This window comes from Gossypium hirsutum, chromosome D10, assembly GCF_007990345.1.
Source record: "Gossypium hirsutum isolate 1008001.06 chromosome D10, Gossypium_hirsutum_v2.1, whole genome shotgun sequence".
In the NCBI taxonomy this organism is placed as follows: Eukaryota; Viridiplantae; Streptophyta; class Magnoliopsida; order Malvales; family Malvaceae; genus Gossypium; species Gossypium hirsutum.
Genome location: NC_053446.1, coordinates 40,199,989 through 40,226,703, shown reverse-complemented (window position 1 = coordinate 40,226,703; position 26,715 = coordinate 40,199,989). Strand labels below are relative to the sequence as shown.

The following is a 26,715-nucleotide window of genomic DNA, read 5'->3' as shown; positions in this document are numbered from 1 at the left end:
ATGAAAACCAAGCAAATAAGGGTAGAAAGTGAGCCACCTTCGATGTTGGTGATTGGGTATGGGTTCATTTCCGAAAGGAACATTTTCCAACCCAAAGGCGGTCCAAGCTGTTACCGCACTAACATAGTCCTTTTCAGGTTTTGGAGAAAGTGAATGACAACACCTACAAGTTAGACTTGCTGGGAGAATACAATGTGAGTGCCACATTGAATGTTTCTGATTTAACCCCTTATGATGATTATACAGATTTGAGGACAAATCCTTTTCAAGAAGGGGGGATGATGTGAGCACATTTACGCCAACAAAGCAAACCGGTCTAGAGGTCTTACCATTAGGACCTATTACCCTTTCTAAGGCAAAGAAATTCAGGGAAGTCTTGTTCGTTACTTGTGCTACGATTCCAGATTCATTCGATCATGTTCATGCCTTAGAACATAGGCTTTATAACATGTTGCATGCTGATATGTGACATATCTTGGTTATATTACTAGTTCATGCGTTTAAGTATGTATATGTTATGCTAAGTACGTTTCTGCAATTGGGTTCATAGTATTTGTATTGTTTCTAAGTTGTTTCTAAATTGTAAGTGTGTTAAAGAATAAGAATTGTAGGTGTTCCATCTTGTAATTGTGTTTTCCATTAAATTTACCAGACTTTGATGGAAGTTTGATATGTTTTGATATAGGTACAATAATGGACAGGAGCTTAAGGCCTCATTTCTAGCTCGGTTGAAGCTCAAATATGTGCGTGCAGCTCTTCTCAGCTCGAAATAGTTCTGAAAGTTTGTTTCCAGCTCATTTTAGCTCAGTACATTTCTAGCTAGCTCAATTTCAGCTCCACCAGCTCAACTCTAGCTGAGAGTCCAAAAGTAGCAGGAAAGTGTCCTACGTATCGGGGACTATCCCATACACATGTGGTAGCCTAGGTGGCATCCCAGCATGAGAATCACACACGTAACAGCCTTGACACATGTGTGTGCATGTGTGGCCGAAATCAGCCCTCTTCTCTACATATGACGCCAAATTCAAAGGGATAAGAACAAGAGTTCAAATGTTTGAATTTCAAATGTTTCACACATACTAAATGTGTGGCTGGTATTTGATGGTGCCAAGAGAGGATATAACTCCTTCATATTCAAATTTGAATTCTTTACTTACAGCCACAAGTTCAAATTCGACAACCCCTTCCTTGTACTTATAAATAGATGTTCAAACAATGTAATCGGGTTAGATAATTTTTATTAAACAATTACTTGTGAGAATTTTCTCTCAATTTTGGTTCTTCATTGAACTTTCTTTGACATTTCAGGCTTAGTTTGTCGTGTCAAAACTTCCTTGATACTTAGGGTTCCTGATTGCTATCTAGAGGGTCCAAGTCCTTCGACGTGAAACATATTCGATTTGGGTTTGCATAGTCTATTGTGCAGGTTCTTTCGAGTTTTTCATCTCCAATTTTGAATTTTGTTCCCTTTCTTTTGTTTTGTTTGTGTGTTGTTTATGCTGCAGGAAGGATGTTTGCTATAATCCTAGATCCGCAATCCTTCAAGTTTCGTTGTTTCGATAAGCAATGCCATATTTCCTTTCAAGTGCTATTTGAATATAAAAGAAGTAGTTGTTACAAAGGGGGTTTAATACAACATTGAAGGAAGTTTTAAAGAGCATTTTATACTCTTTAAATTTTGGTAGCAACCCTTTAGCTACCTGCTATTTTTGTTCTTTTAAAAAGAATAAATTAAGCATTCAAATCATCATTAAGGAGCTGATGTCTATTCGGCTAGCCATGGGACAGCTCAAGAGTCATTTTTCAAGCTTTCATGGACATTCATTTAGCTAAATTGAAGAGAATTCAATGACGGAGTTATTTGTTTCAAGAATGCCAAGAGTCTTGAACTTTAAATTAGCTTTAATTTAGTACATTAAGTGAATGCTTGTGACTATTTGGCTACCCTATTTTAGCACTATAAATAGGTGTATTCAGATTTTGTATGGAACTTTTGGATGATTTTTGAATGAAACTCTGTTCATTTGGTGAGAATTACTTTTCTCCGATTTTGTTCAAAGGCTTGTTGGCTTATCTATAAAGCTAGTGGCATCAACTCGTTCTTTGTTTTATCCCAAACTTATCACTTTATCAAGTGTGGCATTCAAACCCTATACCGAGGTTCCTATCTTTCTAGATAGTGAGTCAAGGTTTTGATTGAATTTTCTATCCATCTCTTTAAACGTATAAGTGTTGGGTTGACACTTATTAGTGTTGGTTTTTACTTGTTTCTCGAGCCATTATTCTTCCATCATTTTTACTATTACCGAACACATCTATTGATACGACCATGCCCCGGGCACACTTTTGGATCAGCTCCCTAAGCATTGTTTGCAAATCCATGCGAGCTGAATTAGTTCAATTTCATTTCGTTAAGCTCCGTTTAGCTCGTTTCCAGCTCACTCGAGCTCAAGTCAACTCACTCAAGCTCAATTCAGCTCAATCTTAACCCAATGAGCTTATTTTTAGCTTTCTTTAGCTTGCATTTATTTTGCTGAAATAAACCATTTAATTTGTCATTAGTTAAATTAGTTGTTTATCTTAAGTTAGTTAATTTGTTAAAATCTGGACAAATAATTAATTAAGTGTTTTAATTATATCTAAATTAAATACTTAATTAATTATGATGTTTTAAATATGTCTAAAATTGTTAATATGTATGGCCAAATTTAATGTGCAAATTATTGAGTTCATATGCTGCTAATTTAATGTGTTTGAAATGCATTTAACTTGCTGATTTAATTTGCTGCAGGTTCATGAACGGATTGGTGCAATGTATGGGAGTGTGCATGCACAATTGAGGTTCAATGGATGGCATTTAAAGGAGCACATGCATTTGGGACGTTCATGCAAGAGGGAGTTGCTGAAAGTTCATGTATTTGAAGAATCATGGATCATATTTATGGGGGAAAATACATGGGACGTTTCATGCATGATTCATGCATTTTCAAGATGACCATTCAAGTATTTTAGGCACATTAATGCCTCATTCAGCCAAGGGAGATGTAGGATCATTAAAGAGCTGCACATTCATGGAATTATGGAGATTCTTCAAGGCTAAGGATGCATGAATGCATCAAGTGAAGCATCATGATGGTTCGGCCAATTCATGTACCATCTTCAAGCATGAACTGGATTTTAATGCTATTCGTGTGAACATGTTAAATACCTGTGTGAACAGAATTTAAGTTAGTGTGAACAACATAGATGCCGAATATCAATAGGCATTTTAGGCTTATAAATAGCTTACTTGTTTATTGTAAAAGGTTACAGAATTTGATCAATTAAACTTAATAGAACTTTTGTTCTTGTGAGGTTACCTCCTCTCTTCTTTCGTTCGAGTCTCGAAGCGACTTATCTAGCTTGCTAGTGGTGTCAATCCGAACTCCATTGAACTTATCACCGAATCGGTGTGGCGTTCAACCATCTTCCTATACCTTTGGTTCTTACCTCCATATAGGTAACGGGTCACGGTCCGCTTCTATCCTTCATCAAAATTCACCTTAAGCAATATAAGACTCGGGGCAATACTTTTTAGTATTGAATCATTCTTAAAGTTTGAGTTCTTTATCCATTTCCATCTATTTATCATCTTTGTAACTTAATTCTTTGTTAAACCGAACCTATCTTTCATCAAACCAAAACCCATCCTTTGAACCCATTTTGCCTACCTTCCGCTTATAAAACATTCAAACTCCATCTATCTACAAATTTGAACGAGCTTCTCGTCGACGATCGGGCATCTTAAGTGAACCTGACTCAATCAATCAGGCCGGATCACATCATTTGGTATCAGAGCTTGCAAAACGAGGAGCACCGATGTTCGTAGCTATCTCGAAAGATAGGTTTGTAAAAAAAAGTTTCAAAAAAAATCAAAAAAATCTCGAGTTGTAATTTTATTTTATTTTCTCTTTTTTTATTGTATTTACCTTACTATTGTATTGGAGTATAAAAAAAAATCGAAATTCAAAAAAAAAAGAAGTGAGCAAAAAAAAAAAAAAGAACAAAAAAAAGTGAAAAGTCTTGTGAGTTTTATTTTCATCTCTTATTACTCCGATCATCAAGTTTCCCTTCCTACCATTATTTACCCATCCCAACGCCACACTTTAAACCAATTTTTTCTTTATTTAGCCTACCCTACACCCGACGTTATCCCTTGTAACCCATTTTGAAACCGACCCTCAAGCAGCAAATTAAGTCTATCGAGACGAATTACGAATTTGTGAGACGAGGTTGAGTGGTAAAAGGCAAGAGAGCGTGAGTACATTAGAGTGAGCAAAAGCCTAAAAGAGAGTTCAAACTCGAGAGTGAGTGAATTTTTCTTTTTGAGCGAATTTGTGAGGTTTGTGGTAAGGTATTTATTTTCTTTATTTTTTTAACATTTTCTTTTCCATTACTTAATCATGTCTCGAGAAACATTTTCCGAATCAGAATTCCAATATTTGATGCAAGAGATGCGTAGAATGGTGAAATCAAAATTTGATAAGTTGCATGATCGATTGGATCGAGTGGAGGAAAGAGCCCGATGGAAGCCAAACTCACCGGGTCAAGAGACGAAGACAAGATCATCACGAAAGCACACATCCAATGATTATTCGAGAAGAGATTCATACAATGATTCCTATTCAATGAGGAACTCAAGACGAAGCAAAGCAAGTTTTGAGTTTGAAGCTTTTCAAGGTGACGAACGAGAAATCACAAGTAGTCATTCGTATGCACCAAGGTATTCATCTGCCAAGAATCAATCTCGAAGAGGTGATCATTTTTTTTATGAAAGTCGATCCAATTATACCCAACAAGAGTCATTTAGTGCTGATTCATTTGTAACATCTCCATCCTATAATGAAGGAGCGAGGCAAAAAGAAAAAGAAATAAGAAGAAAAGAAAGACAAGAAATGATGATGAGAGAAAATGAGCATATATGGAATGAAATCGAGAGACGAAAAAAAGAAATGAAAGAAAAGGAACAAGAAATCAAAAAAGTGAGAGAAAAAGAAAATGAAGAGAAAGAATTCGAAAAAGAAATTGAGATTGAACAAGAATGCAAGCGAGAAAGAGAAATCGAAAGAAAAGAAGAAAAGATTGAAAAAGAAAAAGAAATCCAAAAAGAGAGTGAGGTCAAAAATAAAATTGAAAATGAGAGAGGAAATGAAGAGAGAAAAAAAGAAGTTGAGATTAGAAAAGAGTTTGAAAAAGAGAAGAGTGAAAAGGGAGAAAGCAATCGAGCAAAAGTGAGGAATGTTCTAACTAACCCATTTGCAAGTTTGCCGTGTAAATTTTCTTCTTTCCAGGTTTCCAAGGAACCGATTGACAAGTTTCAACTTCAATACCTTTCCATGGATAGAAGGTTCACTTTGGCTAAAAAAGGTAGTGTTCTCAACGATCCTAGTTCGCCTATGCCAAAAGGTAAGCAAGGTATGAGTCTTGAAATTTTTAAAGCACCTCTGCCTTTTTCGATTGTTGATGGGTCCTTTGTTGATGATTTGGTCTTTAGAAAGAATCTAAACTTTGACGTGGCTACTTGTCATTCTTTGATTGATGATGACCCATTTGTTTTGTCTGATGATAAAAAGATTCTTGCTTTTGAAAAATATTATTTTCTTGATGATATTAGTTGTTTGTCTTTAACTTGCAATGGAATACATGTTTTGGATCCGCAAGATGAAAGTCCATATAAAATGTTCATTCTCACTGATCATGTTGAAAAGGAATGGAAATGTATTGATGAATACGCCATTGGCAAGATTTTTGATGAAGAGCTAATAAATCAACACCAACAAAATCTGGAATTGTGTGATCAAAAGTTGACATATCATCTGCTTGGTTGTGTTGATCATGTGGATTATCTAATTTTTGGTGTGAAATTTCCATGTTTTTGTAAATCTTTTCGAATGAAATTTAAAGGGTTTGCTTGTTTGAATTTGAGTATGTTAACACCCTCGTTGTTTAATTTGTGTAAATTGTTGGAGATAAAAGGACTCTTTTTGCCATTTGGATCGAGTAGTCAAAATCATGTCTTTAATCCTGGAGTTTGCTATTATGAATCATCTATGAAAGAAAGCAAGCATCGTAAAATTTGTTTGAATGAATGTGTAAACAATCTTTGTTTGTATGATACTTTGTCTTTAAGTTTGAAAATGAGCCATGTGAATCTTGTTGGTTTGTTAAGTCAAAATCAAAATTTTGTTTTCGGAGAATGTTCTCAACTGTGGACTAAAAGATCCGAACGTGTTTTGAATGATAATGATTTTGAGTTTCTTAATGCTCTTTCTATGAAGTCGGTCATGAAATTGCCAAATCAAATTGAAATGGCAAGAGAAAATTTTGTCTTTGACCCCGGTGAACACCATTCTATATCATTGCCTAAGGTAATCGAACCATGGAAAGTTGACTTCAAAAACCATAGCTATCAAATGCCTTGTGATTTATGTTTGTTTCCATCGAAGAAAAAGGTAAGAACGATTTCTATTTTCGACCCCGGTATTGGATTATTTGTTCAAACTGTGAATCAAATCTCAAAAAGTTCCTTTGTGTTTAATCTTCATCGTGTCACTAATTCGTTTTATTCTTTTAAAGGTGACAATGTGAAGTGGTACCCTCCTAAAGAGGGAGGGCATGCGAATGAGCTTCTTTTGATCCGAGTTAATTGTGGCTTTCAGAATCTTCAACGATTTTTCGCAAGTAAATGGCCCGATTTGGGGACAAATCGCTTTAAAGAGGGAGGGGATGATACGACCATGCCCCGGGCACACTTTTGGATCAGCTCCCTAAGCATTGTTTGCAAATCCATGCGAGCTGAATTAGTTCAATTTCATTTCGTTAAGCTCCGTTTAGCTCGTTTCCAGCTCACTCGAGCTCAAGTCAACTCACTCAAGCTCAATTCAGCTCAATCTTAACCCAATGAGCTTATTTTTAGCTTTCTTTAGCTTGCATTTATTTTGCTGAAATAAACCATTTAATTTGTCATTAGTTAAATTAGTTGTTTATCTTAAGTTAGTTAATTTGTTAAAATCTGGACAAATAATTAATTAAGTGTTTTAATTATATCTAAATTAAATACTTAATTAATTATGATGTTTTAAATATGTCTAAAATTGTTAATATGTATGGCCAAATTTAATGTGCAAATTATTGAGTTCATATGCTGCTAATTTAATGTGTTTGAAATGCATTTAACTTGCTGATTTAATTTGCTGCAGGTTCATGAACGGATTGGTGCAATGTATGGGAGTGTGCATGCACAATTGAGGTTCAATGGATGACATTTAAAGGAGCACATGCATTTGGGACGTTCATGCAAGAGGGAGTTGCTGAAAGTTCATGTATTTGAAGAATCATGGATCATATTTATGGGGGAAAATACATGGGACGTTTCATGCATGATTCATGCATTTTCAAGATGACCATTCAAGTATTTTAGGCACATTAATGCCTCATTCAGCCAAGGGAGATGTAGGATCATTAAAGAGCTGCACATTCATGGAATTATGGAGATTCTTCAAGGCTAAGGATGCATGAATGCATCAAGTGAAGCATCATGATGGTTCGGCCAATTCATGTACCATCTTCAAGCATGAACTGGATTTTAATGCTATTTGTGTGAACATGTTAAATACCTGTGTGAACAGAATTTAAGTTAGTGTGAACAACATAGATGCCGAATATCAATAGGCATTTTAGGCTTATAAATAGCTTACTTGTTTATTGTAAAAGGTTACAGAATTTGATCAATTAAACTTAATAGAACTTTTGTTCTTGTGAGGTTACCTCCTCTCTTCTTTCGTTCGAGTCTCGAAGCGACTTATCTAGCTTGCTAGTGGTGTCAATCCGAACTCCATTGAACTTATCACCGAATCGGTGTGGCGTTCAACCATCTTCCTATACCTTTGGTTCTTACCTCCATATAGGTAACGGGTCACGGTCCGCTTCTATCCTTCATCAAAATTCACCTTAAGCAATATAAGACTCGGGGCAATACTTTTTAGTATTGAATCATTCTTAAAGTTTGAGTTCTTTATCCATTTCCATCTATTTATCATCTTTGTAACTTAATTCTTTGTTAAACCGAACCTATCTTTCATCAAACCAAAACCCATCCTTTGAACCCATTTTGCCTACCTTCCGCTTATAAAACATTCAAACTCCATCTATCTACAAATTTGAACGAGCTTCTCGTCGACGATCGGGCATCTTAAGTGAACCTGACTCAATCAATCGGGCCGGATCACATCATCTATTTAGCCATTTTTCTGAACCTTTGATATTATAAAACAATATTTAGCCTATTTCACCAATTATACTTGTTAGCTATTCATTTGTTCCTTACTTCTTCGTAGACGATCGAGTGATTCTAAATACGACTCGACTCAACACTGAGGCGGATTGTATCAAGTAGGAACCGAAGGTATATTTAGATGGATGAATGCCACACCAGGGTTGGTGATAAGTTCAAAAACAAGTTCAGGATGACACCACTAGCTCGCTAGATAAGTCACTCGAGACTCGCACGAAATTGGAGAGGAAGTTAACCTCATAGAAACAAATTTTCATTAAAAAAATTGGCAAAAGTTTAGCAAAAGCCCATTACAAAATCTGATTTCACCTATTTATAGTGCTAAAAATTGGGTGGCCAAATAGTCACAAGCATTCATCTTAATGTGCTAATTAAAAGCTGAATTAAAGTTCAAGTCTCTTGGCATTCTTGAAACAAATAACTCCTTCATTGAATTCTCTTCAATTCAGCTGAATAAATGTCCATGAAGGCTTGAAAATGACTCTTGAACTGTCCATTGGCTAGCCGAATAGACATCAGCTCCTTAATGATGATTTGAATGCTTAATTTATTCTTTTGAAAGAACAAAAATAGCTGGTAGCTGAAAAGGGTTGCTGCTGAAATTTAAAGAGTATATAATGCTCTTTGAAACTTCCTTAAATAATGTATTAAACCCCCTTTATAACGGCTCCTTCTTTTGTATTCAAATAGCACTTGAAAGGTCACTTTAATTAAGTTGTAACAGCTTTGAAATTTAACGATTGTGAGCTAAAGAAACTCCTGCAATAAACACATTAAAATAACTCATTAAGCATATTAAACACTAATTAAACATATCAAGAATAAATACTTAACTTAGGTAAATAAACTAAACATATGCATTAACTATTCCAGCAACTAGTTAATTAAAGAAGCATAAATAAATAAACTTAAACTCATGCATCAATAAATATTCCTAGTAACTAGATTAATTAAGAGCAACACTTATTAAATAAAGTTCAACAAAAACACTAATTAATTAAACTAAGATGAGTTGAATAAATGTCCAGCAACTCATTTATTAAACTAAGATGCTTAAATGCATGGTTTGAAATGCAAACTTAACTAACATGAAAGTTACATAATGCATGACTTTATTAAATGCAGAAGACATATTAATGATGTGCAAACTATGACATAATTAAAAACAAAAACTAAAATAACTAAAAATTAATGAATCAAAGTACTTATTTTTCAGCAACCAAATTGACAAACTGAAATTAAAATCTTCATTTTGTACTTGGGCCCCTCGAGTTTGGGCCAATCTCGATGGCATCGAGTTGTGTTGTAACATGATGTAGTCGGGATCGCATCAGTGTTGGTGGTGAAACGTTTTTGCTTCATTGGGTAAATTTTGCATGCTTGTGTAAGTTTGATCGAGTGAGACTTGAATTTTATGACTGTTTGAATGATTGCTTGATCACATCTTCTTTGATTAACATTAGTGGGACATTGGAAACCAAGAAACCCTTGTTGCATGTTGAATCAAGTGAACAAGCTCGTGTGTTCAAACCCAAGATTTGTTATTTTGGTTTGATATGTGAGAAACTCAAGCATTCTAAATTTTGTGTGAATCATTTATGTTTTTTTGTTGCTTGGCCATTGACTACGGAGACAAAATTTAGAGATCTTGATTATAATTTAAAATAGTTCCTTGTTCATTCTATGTTGCTGGTTATAAAATTCTTGATTCATCATGTAAAGGTAAGACTCATCAATGTTTTTGAATCACGACCATTAAAGTTGATTGTTGTTGAGAAAGTTTCTGGTGACATAGTTTTCAAAAGACCTCCTTATTTTGCTTTGGTTAATTGTCATTCCCTAGTTGTTGTTGACAATACCATTTTAAGTGGAAGCATGAAGAGTTGTTTACTTGATGTGTTTTGCATTGAAAAATCTATTGATGACGTTGGATTAATTCAGCCTGAGCAAACTTTGGATGTGTATTATAGCAATTATTCAAATAAAAAGCTTGATTTAGTCGATTGTGATGGTTATGTAAATTCTTTATATTTTTGCACAAAACCCTATTGTATAAGAATATATGTGCAAATGAAATATGAAGGGTTTGATTGCTTGAATGTATATATGTCTAAATCCTGTTTGCTTGGCATGTGTGATGTCTTGGTGAAAATGATTCTTTTATTACGTTGCGGAACAACTGATCAAAACCGTGTTTTTAAACCCGGAGCATTTATTCCTAAGATGATGTCGAGTGAAGGTGAGTATCAATTTTTTTTTTGAATCAATGTGTTGACCCCTTCTATTTGCTCCAAGTTTTATCTTTATTTTGTTCGAAAAAAAACATGTGAATTTCGTTGGCCTGTAAAGTCAAAATCAAATTTTTGATTCTAGAAATTGTTCTATATTTTGGCTTAAAAGGTTCGAGTATGATTTGCTGGATAATGACTTAAAATTGCTTCATGTTCTTCCTACAATGCTAGTCATGAAACTTTCAAGTCAAAGTGAAATGATAAGAGAAAACCTTGTCTTTGATCCCGGTGATTTTTGTTCTATGTCATTGTCTAAGGGACTTGGATTATGGAATTCTAACTTTTGAAACTATACCATTCGACTGTTTCGTGGTTGGGGTTTGTTTCCAACAAAGAACAAGGTAAGATCCATTTCTATTTTTCATCCTGGCATTGGGTTATGCATCCCAATTTTGAGTAAGATTTTGAAATGTTCTTTTGAGCTAACGTGATCTGGCTCGAAAGGTTAAGTCGAGTTCACTTAAGTTGCCCGATCGTTTACGATGAGAAGTTCGTTTGGAATTGTTTAAAAGAAATAATTTAGTTAAGTATGAGCGGAAATCATGCAATCCGGCTCGGGTTAATCGAGTCGTTTCATGTAGTTGCCCGATCATCGACGAGAAGTCTTTATTTTGATGTCGTGTGAAAATTGAGTTATGGAGATGTATAAGCGGAAGCAGGCAATTTGGGTTCAAAAGATGGCTTGGATTGATGTTTTTTATAGGTTCAGTTTAATAAAGAAATAATTTATAAATTGATAGATAAAATGGAATGGAAATTGAACTCAAGCTTCAAGAATGTTTCAATACTAAAAAGTGTTGCCCCGAATCTTATATTGCTTAAGGTGAATTTTGATGAAGGATAGAAGCGGACCTTGACCCGTTACCTATATAGAGGTAAGAACCAAAGGTATAATAAAATGGTTGAACGCCACACCGGTTCGGTGATAAGTTCAATGGAGTTCGGATTCACGCCACTAGCTCGCTAGATAAGTCACTCGAGACTCATACAAAATTGGAGAGGAGAAAACCTCACAGGAACAATAGTTCATTCAATATAATGTCAAATGTTCTTTTACAATGAAATTAATCAACTATTTATAGAACCAGGCACGGCTAGCCGAATGGGCAACTTAATGGCTAAGAATTCAGCCATGAATATGTTAGAAAATTCTAGAAAGAAATCATTAATTTGCTGTAGCTAAATTCGGCTAAATGAGCATGAATGAAGCATTAAAAATTGGTTCATGCTTGGAGATGATTCATGGATTGACCGAAACATCATGTTGCTTCGCTAGATGCATTCATGCATTCTTAACCTTGAAGAGAGCTTAATTCCATGGATGTGCAGCCCCTTATTGTTCCAACATCTCCCTTAGCTGAATGGAGCTTTAAAGTGCCTTGAAAACTTGATTGTCCATCTTGAAAATATATGGAACATGCCTGAAACGTCCCAGGGTATGTTCTTCCATAAATTCGGTCCATGAATGTGCAAATGCATGAACATTCAGCAACCCCCTCTTGTATGAATGTCCCAAGTACTTGTGCTCCCTTAAAGGCCTTCCATTGAACCTCAATTGCGCATGCACACTCCCATACATTGCACCAAGCCATTCATGAACCTTGCATTAAACACATTTTCACATTCAGCTCACCTACATAAACACATGAACAACATTAAATCACACAAAATTCAACTGAACATGCATTAATATAATTTAGACACACTAATTTAACATAATAATTAACTTATGACAAATTTAATATGATCTTAACAAGACATTAAATTCGGCATTGACTAAGACACATTAAAAACATGCAATAGACTTAGACAAATTAAAATATGCATTAAGAAAAACAAATAAAACACATTTAACATAAAAAATTAATATGTCCAAATTTTAACAAATTTATTAACTTAAACTAATTAACTAATTTAACTAGCAGCAATTTATTTATTTATTCCAGTAAAATAAACACAAACTAAAGTAAGCTAAAAATGAGCTCATTGAGCTAAGAACAAGCTCATTGAGCTAAAATTGAGCTGAATTAAACTCGATTGAGCTGGATTGAGTTTCATTTTGCACTTGGGCCCCTAAAGTTTAGGCCACTCTTGATGACGTTGAGTTGTGTTGAAACATGATGCAACCAGGTTCGCATCATGAAGTAGATAAAAGGGATTCAAAGATAGGCTAGGCTTAATATTTGATAGGTTCAGTTTAATAAAGAAATAAAGCAAATAGTAGATAGTGATACAGCCATGCCTCAAGTCCAACCTAGCTCGAGCAAGGAGCCTTTGGAGCTGCCTCAAGGTCCAATCACCCGATCACGAGCTAAACAATTCAAGGAGGCTGTTTCAGCCTTAGTAGATCAAGTTTGGGGCGAGACTTTGGTTGGACGCATTGATGAAGCTTGGACAAACTCGATGAGCCTTCCTTGCACTTTGTTACGAGCTGAATTAAGCTCCACTTCAGCTCATTAAATTCGAACCAGCTCAAAATTAGCTCAAAATAACTTAGTCAATCATATAGTAGCTGAAATAATTAATTGAGTTAGTTAAATTAGTTATTTACAAGCTTAACTAATTTTCGTTATTAAATTGGTCTTAAATCTGGTCAAACTTAATTATGCATGATATTTTAGTTATTATGACATGTTATTAATTTTGTCTTAATTTATACAGCTTATAAATATGTTTTTAAGCTTGTTTTTAATATGTTAACTTTATTACTTGTTTTAATTATGTCCTAAGGCTGCCGAATTTAATGTGCAGCATTTTAGTGTTAATTTAATGTGTCTAAACATGAATTTGAATTATTTGATGAATGTTGCTGCAGGTACATCATCCATGAACGTTTTTGGAGCATGTAAGGTATTAAAAGAGGGTACATGAAGGGGACGGCACATGCATGAATGGGAGAATGAAGTTGGCCGCTGTTTGAAGTCTCCTAAGTGACCATTCAGCCGAATTTATTGCTTACACACTGTTGAATACATCATGGCTGTTCGGATCAAGGTGTTCACATTCAAAGACTCTTCAAAACTTGGTTTTCACACTCAAAGTGACTACTCAACATCTTCTTAATTGCTGGTAATTTTTCAGCAATAGTTGCCAATTAAATGAGCTCCTTTAAGCACATCAACCGAATGTAGCTGCTGCCATTTACTCCCTCAAGCTCCAAGTTCAATTGTCCATCTAGAAGGTGACCATTGGAGCTCCAAGTTCAGCCGAATCTAGCTAGCCCATTTAAGTAATTCATTTGCTTAATTTTTAAGGAATTTAAGTGACCATTCGGCTAGCCTAGTGGATTATTATAAATAGCTAAATTTTCACTTTGTAAGGGACTTTTGACATTTTAATTAGCGAATTGCTGCCAAATTTGTGAGGCATTTTCTCTCAAATTTCGTTCGAAACCCGTAAGACTTATCCAAGCTTTTTAGTGGCGTCTTTCCGAGTCTTTTCCGAACTTATCACTCCTTAAACCCGAGTGTGGCGTTCACCTTTGATACCTTTGGTTCATACTTTCCTAAGTATCGGGTCAAGGTCCTTTTCAACAATTTCCAATTCATTTAGGTCCTATAAGTTTCGGGTCGACACTTTTCTTTAGTGTTGGTTCATTCTTGACCTCTTTGAACCATTACCAATTCGTACCAAATACCATACCATTTCGCACCAATTCCATACTATTTCGAACCAATTCCCAAATACCAAAACGTACCAAAACCAAATACCATTTCTTAATTATCCTAAACCGAACTCGTCCATTCTATTTATACCTTTTCGACTTAAACCAAATCCACATCCAACTTTGCACGAACTTATCTTACTTCTTTGAACACAAATATATTCTATCTCCTTCTCGTCTATTCTACTTCTTCGTTTATGATCGGGAACTAAACGACTCGGACTCAACTACTAAACCGAGATCGTATTAGATAGAGAGGATGGAAAGGTATGTGAACTCAAGCTTTAAGATTGATTCAATACTATAAAGAGTATCGCCCCCGAACTTGTATTGCTTAAGATGGATAAATGAAAGGTAGAAGATGGACCTTGACCCGTTACTTATAAAGAAGTAGGAACCAAAGGTATAAAAAGATTAGAGGATGCCACACCAAGGTTGGTTATAAGTTCAAAGAAGAGTTTGGGTTGATGCCACTAGCAAGCTAGATAAGTCAATTCGACACTCAAATGAAATAGAGAGGAAGAAACCTCACAAGAACAAAAGTTCGATTAATAATTTGGCAAAAGTTCTTCCAAAAGTTTACAAAGCAACTATTTATAAACCTAAAATGCCTATTGATATTCGGCTACTAATGTGTTCACACAACAATTAAAAAGGATCACACTAAAACATTAAAGATGGTTCACGGATTTGGCAGATTCATGCATTAGCCGAATGTACACTTCCTCCCCCCTTGGTGCATGCATGTATGCTTAGCCATGAAGAATTCTGATGTGCGCACGCTCACACCAACAAAGCAAACTGATCCGGAGGTCTTACCATTAGGACCTATTACTCGATCTAAGGCAAAGAAATTTAGGGAAGCCTTGTTCCTTACTTGTGCTACGATTCCAGATTTATTCGATCATGTTCATGCCTTAGAACATAGGCTTTATAACATGTTGCATGCTGATATGTGACGTATTTAGATTCTACTATGTATTATGTGTGTATTTAAGTATGTTTTGGTATTAATTCGATGTTGTTTGTGTTTTAATGAATAAGATTGCAAGTGTTTACAGCTTGTATTAGTGTAGAAACTAAGCTCTATAATGTGTTACATACTGAAGTGTAACATTTGCATTAGTTCCATTGAGTATATAAGTGTGTTTGCATTATGTTTACCGCTTGATAATAAGTTTTCAATAAGTTTGCATTACTTTAATGCATGTTTGTTTTGTTTACCATAAGGAAACGTAAAGGACAGCAGCTTAAGATCTCATTTCTAGCTCGGTTGAAGCTCAAACAATAATAGACAGCAGCTTAAGACCTCATTTCTAGCTCGGTTGAAGCTCAAATATGTGCATGCAGCTCATCTCAGCTCGAAATAGTTCTGAAAGATTGTTTCCAGCTCATTTCAGCTCAGTACATTTCTAGCTAGCTCAAACTCAGCTCCACCAGCTCAACTCCAGCTGATGAGTCCAGAAGCAGCCGAAACGTGTCCTATGTAAAGGCAAGTGTCCTATGCATTTGTCGCAGCCCATGTGGCGTCCAAACATGTGAGGAGCACATGACCGCTTGTGCACAAGAGTGTGTGTGTGCATGTGTAGCCGATTATACAAGGATAAGAACAAGGGAGGTTGTCGTTTGAATTTTAAATGTATGGCTGCTATTAAAATGACGCCAAAAGGAGTTATAACTTCTTATTTTAAACCCTTTTGATTACAGCCACGAATTTCCATTCAACACCCCTCTTTTGTACTTATGAATACATATTAAAATGATGTATTCAGGGTAGATGATTTTATGAAAACAATTACGTTTGAGAATTTCTCTCAATTTCGGTTCTTCATTGAACTTTCCTTGGCATTTCAGACTTAGTTTGTTGTGTCAAATTTTCTTGATACTTCGGGTTCCTAGATCGCTATCTAGAGGGTCCAAGTCCTTTTGACGTTGAACAGATTCGATTCGGGTTTGCTCAGTAGATTGTGCAGGTTCTTTCGAGTTTAACGTTATTCTATTCCCAACGATTACTTTTGCCATTGTTGAACACTCAAGTTGCTGCCTTGGCCGTTTCATGAAGCGTTTGACTTCGCCGGTTGAATTTTTTTTGTTTTAATCGCCAACAACTTTATTTTCCTTCCATTTTCGTTCTTTTCTTTTACCCATATTTACCCATGATTATTTCTTTAATTCCTTGCTGTTTTCTTGTTGCAGGAACGTGCTTACAATATTCCTAGATCCGTAACATACGAAGATAGTCTGTTTCATTAGGCTACATCGTATCATCTAGTATTAGAGCCTAGGGTTGGAATTGTTGTACTTTTCTTCTCCAACAAGAAAATTTCGAAATTCAAAACAAAAAAATATATATATCAATTTCGAAATTTCAAAAAAAAACAAACAAAAAACAAAAAGAGAAAGAAAAATCAGATTAAAAAAAAAGAGGAATTGAAATTCATCAAGTTTGGGAAAGAAAAAGTGTGTTTTGTTATGTTGAAATGTTGAATAATGTTTAGTTTTGTACTCTGTAATTGAGAAGTGCTTGGATATCAACCGAAACGAACTATTCTTATTTGTTCGGTGCTAGGAATGTTATAAAGCACTTCTTTGCAGTAAGAAACTAAATTATTTAAATTCCATCCTTTCCCCTTGTTTATTTTATTTTCTTATCCTTTTACTCTTTTCTTATCCTTTCCCTTTGTTTATTTATTTTTTCTCTCTAACCGTGTGTTTTTTCCTTATAGCCAATGCAATTATAACAGGTTCTGAAATGTTGGATTAGTCCTTTAAAGAACTAAAAAAAACGAGAAATTGTGAGGGAAAAAGGCATTGAGCGTTGTGAGAACAGAAGGGGAGACAAAAGAGTCATTCATGCATTCTCCCGAGTGAAACACGAGCGTTGAGTGTTATTTTTGAGTGCACAGTTCTTTGGAGTGAAAACTGAGAGGTTTTGAGAGTGTGCTGTGAGGACTTTTACTTTTGTTTTACTTAACTCATTATCTGTATTCTTGTGTGTTGCTTTAGATGACAGGAATAGAAGATCGTAGTCGTGGTGGAGATCAACCACCAGATTTGCAAATGCAAGCTATTACTCGCACCTTGCAACGTCTATTAGAAAATGCATTAGAGCCTATACACTCTCGTTTGGACAAGATTGAAGGGGGTGGTTCACAATCTGTCCATAATGAACATAATGATGAAAATGACATTAAACATTCACCAAGGGTGAATAACGACCAGGACGCACAGTTGACGATAATATTTCTAACATTAAAGTTGCCATACCTTCTTTTCAGGGATGTTCAGATCCAGATGCTTATCTGACGTGGGAAAGCAAGGTTGAACACGTTTTTGAGTGTTATAACTACTCAGAACAGAAAAAAGTTCGACTAGCAGCTATGGAGTTTGTTGACTATGCACTAGTATGGTGGGACCAATTACTGATTAGTCGACGACGTACAGGTGAAGGTCTAGTGAGAACATGGGAAGATATGAAGCGTATCATGCGGAGACGATTTGTTCCTTCTCACTATCATCGAGATTTATTTCAGAAATTACAAACCTTGAAACAGGGCAACAGGAGCGTTGAGGACTATTTCAAGGAGATGGAGATGTCCATGATGCGTGCAAACATAGTTGAGGACCGTGAGGCGACTATGGCTCGGTTTTTGGCAGGTTTAAATTCTGAAATAGCAAACATTGTTGAAATGCAACATTATGTTGATGATACGAGCTCGTTTCGGATGTAAAGACGAGTCGTAATCTTTCCCGATCGAAATTAGGTAGTGTCGGAATTGAATCAAATTCAAGTCTTGGTGTTTGAAGTTGGATGGCTTTAGGAACAAAGGAGTTTGATGGGTTGTTTTTTGCTGGGTAATTCGATGAAACAAGATCGAACCCTTATTATCAAATAAGGACCCGGGCTTAAGGTTTCAAAGAAAGAAATGGAAATAGGATAAAAACCGAGACCCTCTATTTAGCAAAATAGGAACCTACGGTATGAAGAACGCCACACCAATGGGTGATAAGTTCGAACAAAGTCAGATTGACGCCACTCGTTGAAGATAAGTCAATTTGAGCTTTGGAGAATAAAGAGAGTGAATTTCTCACTAAAATTATATTTCATTCAGAATTTGGCAAAAAAGTCCTTTTACAAGAAATTCAAGAACTATTTATAGCTTAAGTAACTAGTAGCCGAATAGTCAAGTTCAATACTTAAAAACTAAGTAAACATTGAACTAATTTTGAGCTAAGATCCATGAATGGTCTTGAATCAATGTTCGGCTGAATATAGACCAAGGAAGAGCTTCAACGAACTTGGAAAATTGGCAGCAGCTACATTCGGCCAATGGAGTTTAATAAGGTCAATAATGAAGCAACTCTTGCTGAAAAATTACCATCATTAATTAGCAACTTGAACAGTCATTTGGAAGTGTGAATGGACGGTTTTGAATGATCATAAGGTGTGAACATCATGAACCGAATAGCCACAATGTACCCAGCAATGTGAAGGAAATAAATGGCAGCTTTAGAGAATGGAAAATCATCTCTTTTGGGCCGAATGGTCACTTAGAGAACTTCAACAATCAGCACACCATCTTTAATATAGTCCATGCATGTATCATTTGGTGCATTGAACCCAACATGCATGCATCTTCACATCCATTGAATCTTCATGCATGAATCTGCCCAATGAATCTTCAAATTCGGCTGTACCTAAAAAACACACATGAACTTAATTAATTTCAATCAAATTAAGCTGAACTAAGTAAATACATAATGTGAACATCCTAATTTAACATTGAAACAACTTAAATATTAATAAAGCATGACACAAATTCGGTTGAACAGATTTAAGACATGTAATAATTTAGACAAACTAAATGAAATCAAGACATCTTTAATGTAACTAAATTAAGACATATTAAACACTTATATTAAATAAAAACATATTAATAAGCTGTAATAAGACTTAATTAAATGCTTATTTAAATGGTTTAAAATCCAGCAGCAATTTAATTAGCTAGAACGAATTTCAACTTCAAAGAAGTTGAAAATATTCAGCTCGTCTTTAAGCTCTTTGCTTTCATTTTCCTCAATCTGTTCCACCAATGCTAAAATAGCATCTTTAAATCGTTTAGCTCTAGCTCGCGTTATCGGACCAATGGGCAGCTTAATAGCTTCTTGTTCGTTCTCCATTTGGTTCGTAGGCAAGCTCACATCAGTTGAGTTGGATGACATGGTGCATATGGCGATCAAAATTGAGTGACAACAACGTAGAAAAGCTTCTACTCGAGGTAATACTCCATTTAAATCTTTTTCGAATCCTTTATATACCCCTAACAATACCAGGAAACAAGCACCACAACCACCACTACGGATTCGAGAGCCAGGCGAATCCAGCAAACCAAAGCCTCCCATTGCTGATAATGGACGTGGCAAACAACCAATGGTGGCACCAGAACAATCAAGAGATATTCAGTGCTTTAAGTGCCTTGGTAGAGGACATGTTGCTAGCCAGTGTCCTAATCGGAGGGTTATGTTGATGCGAGAAGATGGAGAGATCGAGTTAGATTCTGAGAAAGAAGTACATGAACTCCCGACTAAAGAAGATGAAGAGAATGACCTAGAAGTTGCTGAATCTGGTAAATTTATGGAGATCATGGTTGTCAAACGTAGTTTGAATGTGCAACAGGTGCAAGACGAGCAACAACGTGAGACTATCTTTCACACACGATGCAAGGTTCAAGATAAGGTATATGTTGTGATTATTGATAGCGGTAGTTGTACTAATGTTGCTAGTTCAGTGATGGTTGACAGATTAGGTCTTAAGATGACAAAGCATCCGAATCCGTACAAGTTGCAGTGGTTGAATGACGGTGGAGAACTTAAAGTGACGAAACAAGTGGTTGTACCATTTTCAATTGGAAATTACAAGGACGAGGTCCTTTGTGATGTTGTGTCGATGGATGCTACTCACCTTCTTTTGGGGCGCCCTTGGCAGTATGACAAGAGGGCAATGCATGATGGTTTTACAAATCGATACTCTTTTATGCATGTAGGTAAGAAGATTACTTTGGCTCCTTTGACACCGAGTCAAGTAATTGAAGATCAAACAAGCTTGAAAAAGAGTAAGGAAGTTGCAAAGAAGAAGAAAAAGATAAGTGTATATGCAAGCAGTCGAGAAATCAGGAAATGTCTTTCCTCTCACCAATCCTTGTTTATTTTAATGTTTAAAGATCATTGTTTATTTGCTGAGTTCCCTACTGATTTGCCTGCATCGATTGTGTCCCTTTTGCAAGAGTTTGAGGATGTGTTTCCAAAAGAAACACTGAAGGGATTACCACCTCTTCGTGGCATTGAGCACCAGATTGATTTCATTCCAGGTGCTACCATTCCAAATCGACCAGCTTATCGTACTAACCCTGAAGAGACGAAAGAGCTTCAAAGGCAAGTTGTAGAATTGATGGACAAGGGTTATATTCGAGAAAGTCTGAGTCCATGTGCTGTTCCGGTGTTGTTAGTACCGAAGAAAGATGGGTCTTGGAGGATGTGCGTAGATTGTAGAGCTGTGAATCAAATTACAATTAAGTATCGTCATCTTATTCTAGACTTGATGACATGTTGGACGAGCTTTGCGGAGTCGTCATCTTCTCCAAAATTGACTTGAAGAGTGGATATCATCAGATTCGCATGCGAGAAGGCGACGAATGGAAGACAGCCTTCAAAACAAAGCTAGGTTTGTATGAATGGTTAGTGATGCCTTTTGGTTTAAGTAATGCACCTAGTACTTTTATGCGACTAATGAATCATGTTCTGCGATCTTTTATTGGAAAGTTTTGTGTTGTGTACTTTTGATGTGAGCTTGCCTACGAACCAAATGGAGAACGAACAAGAAGCTATTAAGCTGCCCATTGGTCCGATAACGCGAGCTAGAGCTAAACGATTTAAAGATGCTATTTTAGCATTGGTGGAACGGATTGAGGAAAATGAAAGCAAAGAGCTTAAAGACGAGCTGAATATTTTCAACTTCTTTGAAGTTGAAATTCGTTCTAGCTAATTAAATTGCTGCTGGATTTTAAACCAATTAAATAAGCATTTAATTAAGTCTTATTACAGCTTATTAATATGTTTTTATTTAATATAAGTGTTTAATATGTCTTAATTTAGTTACATTAAAGATGTCTTGATTTCATTTAGTTTGTCTAAATTATTACATGTTTTAAATCTGTTCAACCGAATTTGTGTCATGCTTTATTAATATTTAAGTTGTTTCAATGTTAAATTAGGATGTTCACATTATGTATTTACTTAGTTCAGCTTAATTTGATTGAAATTAATTAAGTTCATGTGTGTTTTTTAGGTACAGCCGAATTTGAAGATTCATTGGGCAGATTCATGCATGAAGATTCAATGGATGTGAAGATGCATGCATGTTGGGTTCAATGCACCAAATGATACATGCATGGACTATATTAAAGATGGTGTGCTGATTGTTGAAGTTCTCTAAGTGACCATTCGGCCAAAAGAGATGATTTTCCATTCTCCAAAGCTGCCATTTATTTCCTTCACATTGCTGGGTACATTGTGGCTATTTGGTTCATGATGTTCACACCTTATGGTCATTCAAAACCGTCCATTCACACTTCCAAATGACTGTTCAAGTTGCTAATTAATGATGGTAATTTTTCAGCAATAGTTGCTTCATGAATGACCCCATTATGATCATTGATCGAACCTAGCCTATTCATGCACATCCAAGATGTTCAAGGTGCATTTTCCCATCTAGAAGATGACCATTGGAGCTCTCATTCAGCCGAATCTACATGGGCTAATAATTTTGCATTCATGCTGAATTTTAGTTTATTGTTTACTTAGAAACTAAGTCTTGAATTTGTCCATTCGGCTACTAGTAGAAAGGCTATAAATAGTTGTTGAATTTCTTGTAAAAGGACTTTTTGCCAAATTTCTGAATGAAACATAATTTTAGTGAGAAATTCACTCTCTTTATTCTCCAAAGCTCAAATTGACTTATCTTTAACGAGTGGCGTCAATCTGACTTTGTTCGAACTTATCACCCATTGGTGTGGCGTTCTTCATACCGTAGGTTCCTATTTTGCTAAATAGAGGGTCTCGATTTTTATCCTATTTCCATTTCTTTCTTTGAAACCTTAAGCCCGGGTCCTTATTTGATAATAAGGGTTCGATCTTGTTTCATCGAATTACCCAGCAAACAATAACCCATTAAACTCCTTTGTTCCTAAAGCCATCCAACTTCAAACACCAAGACTTGAATTTGATTCAATTCCGACACTACCTAATTTCGATCGGGAAAGATTACGACTCGTCTTTACATCCGAAACGAGCTCGTATCAACTTTGATGACATTTTAGTTTATAGCAAGACTTTGCAGGATCACGTAGAACATCTGAGAGCTGTATTGCAGACTTTGAGAGAAGAAAGATTGTATGGTAACATAGAGAAATGTGTGTTTTGTACTGACAGACTTACATTTCTTGGTTATATTGTGAGTGCACAGGGTGTTGAAGTTGATCATGAGAAAATAAAGGCAATTCAGGAATGGCCACGACCAACATCGATTACTCAGGTTAGATCATTTCATGGTTTAGCTAGTTTTTATCAACGGTTTGTTCCTAACTTCAGTTCTATTATCACACCCTTAACCGAAATTATTAAGAAGAATTCCAGCTTCTTGTGGGGTAAAGAACAAGAAGATGCCTTTCTAAAAATTAAGGATTGTTTGACAAAAGCACCAGTGTTAGCCTTACCTGACTTTGATAAAACTTTTGAAATTGAATGTGATGCTTCTGGAGTTGGTATAGGCGCAGTTTTAATACAGGAAAAGAGGCCCGTTGCATATTTTGGCGAGAAACTGAGTGGAGCAACATTGAATTATCTGGTTTATGATAAAGAGATGTATGCACTGATTCGGGCATTGGAGACATGGCAGCATTACTTGTTGCCTAAGGAGTTTGTGATCCACACTAACCACGAGGCTTTACGATATATCACAGGTCAGCATAAATTGAACAAACGACATGCTAAATGGGTTGAATTCTTAGAATCTTTTCCTTATGTCATTTGATACAAAAAGGGAAAGATAATGTCGTTGCTGATGCATTATCACGTAGATATGTACTATTGAGTTATCTTGATTCACATTTGATTGGATTTGCATATATTCGAGAGTTATACTCTGATGATCATGATTTTTGCGATAAGTATAATGCTTGTGAGAAAGGTGCAGATGGAAAATTCTACAGGCATGATGGATATGTTTTCAAAGAAAATAGGATATGCATTCCACAGGGTTCAATGCGTGATATACTGATCCGTGAAGCACATGAAGGTGGATTGATGGGTCATTTTGGGGTCACTAAAACATTACACACTTTAAAAGAGCATCTTTTCTGGCCTAAGATGCGCCGGGACGTTGAACGCTACTGTGAACGTTGTGTGACATGTAAGAAAGCAAAATCGAAGGTTTCACCACATGGTATGTACTTACCTTTACCTATTTCTGAATCCCCTTGGACTGATATTTCAATGGACTTTATTTTGCGATTACCTCGAACTAGAACAGGTCGGGATAGTATATTTGTTGTGGTTGATAGGTTCTCGAAGATGGCACATTTCATTTCATGTCATAAGACTGATGATGTTGTTAATGTGGCTAACTTGTTCTTTAAAGATGTTGTACGATTACATGGTATTCCTAGGTCGATTATTTCTGACAGTGATGTGAAGTTTTTGTGTCATTTCTAGAGGACTCTTTGGAGCAAACTAGGTATGAAACTTATGTTTTCTACTACTTGTCATCCCCAGACTGATGGGCAAACTGAGGTTGTTAACAGAGTTTTATCTACTTTACTTTGTTCCATCGTTAAAAAGAACATCAAAACTTGGGAAGATTGTTTGCCACACGTTGAATTCGCTTATAAACATGCTGTACATTCTGCTACTAAGATGTCACCTTTTGAGGTTGTTTATGGCTTTAATCCTATTACGCCTCTAGATATGTTGCCTTTGCCGCAGGAACAAGTGATGAACAGGGACAGTAAAGCAAAAGTAGAATACGTGAAGAAATTGCATCAACAGGTTAAGGAGAACCTCGAACGAAGGACTCAACAGTATACAAAGCAAGCAAACAAGGGCAGAAAGCGAGTCATCTTCGAAGTAGGAGATTGGGTTTGGGTTCATTTCCGAAAGGAACGATTTCCAGCCCAGAGGCGGTCCAACCTGTTACCGCGTGGTGATGGTCCTTTTCAGGTGTTGGAGAAAGTGAATGACAACGCCTACAAGTTAGACTTGCCGGGAGAATACAATGTGAGAGCCACATTTAATGTTACTGATTTAACCCCTTATGATGATTCTACAGATTTGAGGACAAATCCTTTTCCAGAAGGGGGGATGATGTGCGCACGCTCACACCAACAAAGCAAACTGATCCGGAGGTCTTACCATTAGGACCTATTACTCGATCTAAGGTAAAGAAATTTAGGGAAGCCTTGTTCCTTACTTGTGCTATGATTCCAGATTTATTCGATCATGTTCATGCCTTAGAACATAGGCTTTATAACATGTTGCATGCTAATATGTGACGTATTTAGATTCTACTATGTATTATGTGTGTATTTAAGTATGTTTTGGTATTAATTCGATGTTGTTTGTGTTTTAATGAATAAGATTGCAAGTGTTTACAGCTTGTATTAGTGTAGAAACTAAGCTCTATAATGTGTTACATACTGAAGTGTAACATTTGCATTAGTTCCATTGAGTATATAAGTGTGTTTGCATTATGTTTACCGCTTGATAATAAGTTTTCAATAGTTCTGAAATAGTTCTGAAAGATTGTTTCCAGCTCATTTCAGCTGTCTATTATTGTTTGAAATAGTTCTGAAAGATTGTTTCCAGCTCATCTCAGTTTGAAATAGGACACAAATGCATTAGTTCTGAAAGAATTTCTCTCAATTTCGGTTCTTCATTGAACTTTCCTTGGCATTTCAGACTTAGTTTGTTGTGTCAAATTTTCTTGATACTTCAGGTTCCTAGATCGCTATCTAGAGGGTCCAAGTCCTTTTGACGTTGAACAGATTCGATTCGGGTTTGCTCAGTAGATTGTGCAGGTTCTTTCGAGTTTAACGTTATTCTATTCCCAACGATTACTTTTGCCATTGTTGAACACTCAAGTTGCTGCCTTGGCCATTTCATGAAGCGTTCGACTTCACCGATTGAATTTTTTTTGTTTTAATCGCCAACAACTTTATTTTCCTTCCATTTTCGTTCTTTTCTTTTACCCATATTTACCCATGATTATTTCTTTAATTCCTTGCTGTTTTCTTGTTGCAGGAACGTGCTTACAACATTCCTAGATCCGTAACATACGAAGATAGTCTGTTTCGTTAGGCTACATCGTATCAAATTCTTAAGGCCATGAATGTCCAGCCTTTAAGATCCCTTGAATCCCCCCTTGGCCGAATGCTAGGTGCATGTCCCATGCATCCCTCATAATTGAAGCATTAATGATGAGCTGGTTCATGAAAGGCAGCATGTACCTTATAAATTCGTTTTCCCCTTTGTGCAAGCACTTTATTCATTCAATGTGCTGAATTAATGTGTCATTCCCCCCTTGGACGTTCATGACTTTACCCATACATGTATAGAAGCTGATTGGACAAATCAAGGTGTGAATGGGAAAGTTGGAAAATGTGAACACCTTCAAAGCTGCCTTGGGGAGTTGTTCGGCCAGCTTGAAATTTAATGGGCAGCTACTCCTTGGCCGAATAGTTTCTTGGAGAAGCCAAACATCCAGCCATTATGCAATGTAGCCAATCGTGCATGAATCTATGCATTCGTTGCAACCAGAGATACGCGCACACCTCGATGAGAGAATTGAGTCGTAATGGTTTGCCCGATCGTGAATGGAGTAGGATGTTAGCTTTTCAAAATAAGGTTATCGAGAAGAAGAGATATAGGCTCAAAATATGTTCAATAGGGGCTTTGGAATGCTTCAGAATTCAATGGATGGAAGTGGCTAAGGATTCAAAGTTGAACTAACACAATAGAGGTGTGTTATCCCAAAACTTATGTGAATACTTAGGTTGGGGACGGTGATGGACGGAATGGAATTGATACGGCCATGCCCCAAGTCATAACTAGCTCGAGCAAGGATCCTTTGGAGCTGCCCTGAGGTCCTATCACTCGATTGTGAGCCAAGCACTTCAAAGGGGCACTATCGGCTTTAGTAGACAAAGTGTCGGACGATACCCTAGCGGGACACATCGAGGAGATTCGGACCAGCCCTTCGAGTCTTCCATGAACCTTGTTGCAAGCTGAACTTAGCTTAATTTCAGCTTAATAAAATTTAATTCAGCTCAATTTCATTTAGACATTAATATAGTTGCTGGATTAATTATTTGAATTAG

The 26,715-nt window shown here is 36.2% G+C and overlaps 1 protein-coding gene across 1 annotated transcript; it reads left to right on the top strand.

The window, feature by feature from the left end:
• LOC121222076 (uncharacterized) lies at positions 1 to 25,696 on the top strand. The gene is made up of 13 exons (XM_041101973.1): positions 1 to 137; positions 247 to 418; positions 16,484 to 16,510; positions 17,294 to 17,494; positions 17,566 to 18,014; positions 19,622 to 20,788; positions 20,881 to 21,008; positions 22,683 to 22,735; positions 22,809 to 23,304; positions 23,385 to 24,031; positions 24,116 to 24,591; positions 24,669 to 24,777; positions 25,640 to 25,696. The coding sequence occupies exons 1-13, from the start codon at positions 1 to 3 to the stop codon at positions 25,694 to 25,696; spliced, it is 4,119 nt and encodes a 1,372-aa protein (XP_040957907.1).
• The last annotated feature ends 1,019 nt before the right edge of the window (positions 25,697 to 26,715 follow it).

Coding starts and splice junctions, on each gene's coding strand:
- LOC121222076 (XM_041101973.1), top strand. CDS start 1: ATGAAAACCAAGCAAATAAGGGTAGAAAGTGAGCCACCTTCGATGTTG. Junction 16,511..17,293: donor CTTACAATATTCCTAGATCC/GTAACATACGAA, acceptor GTGTTGCTTTAG/ATGACAGGAATAGAAGATCG. Junction 24,592..24,668: donor GTGAATGACAACGCCTACAA/GTTAGACTTGCC, acceptor ATGATTCTACAG/ATTTGAGGACAAATCCTTTT.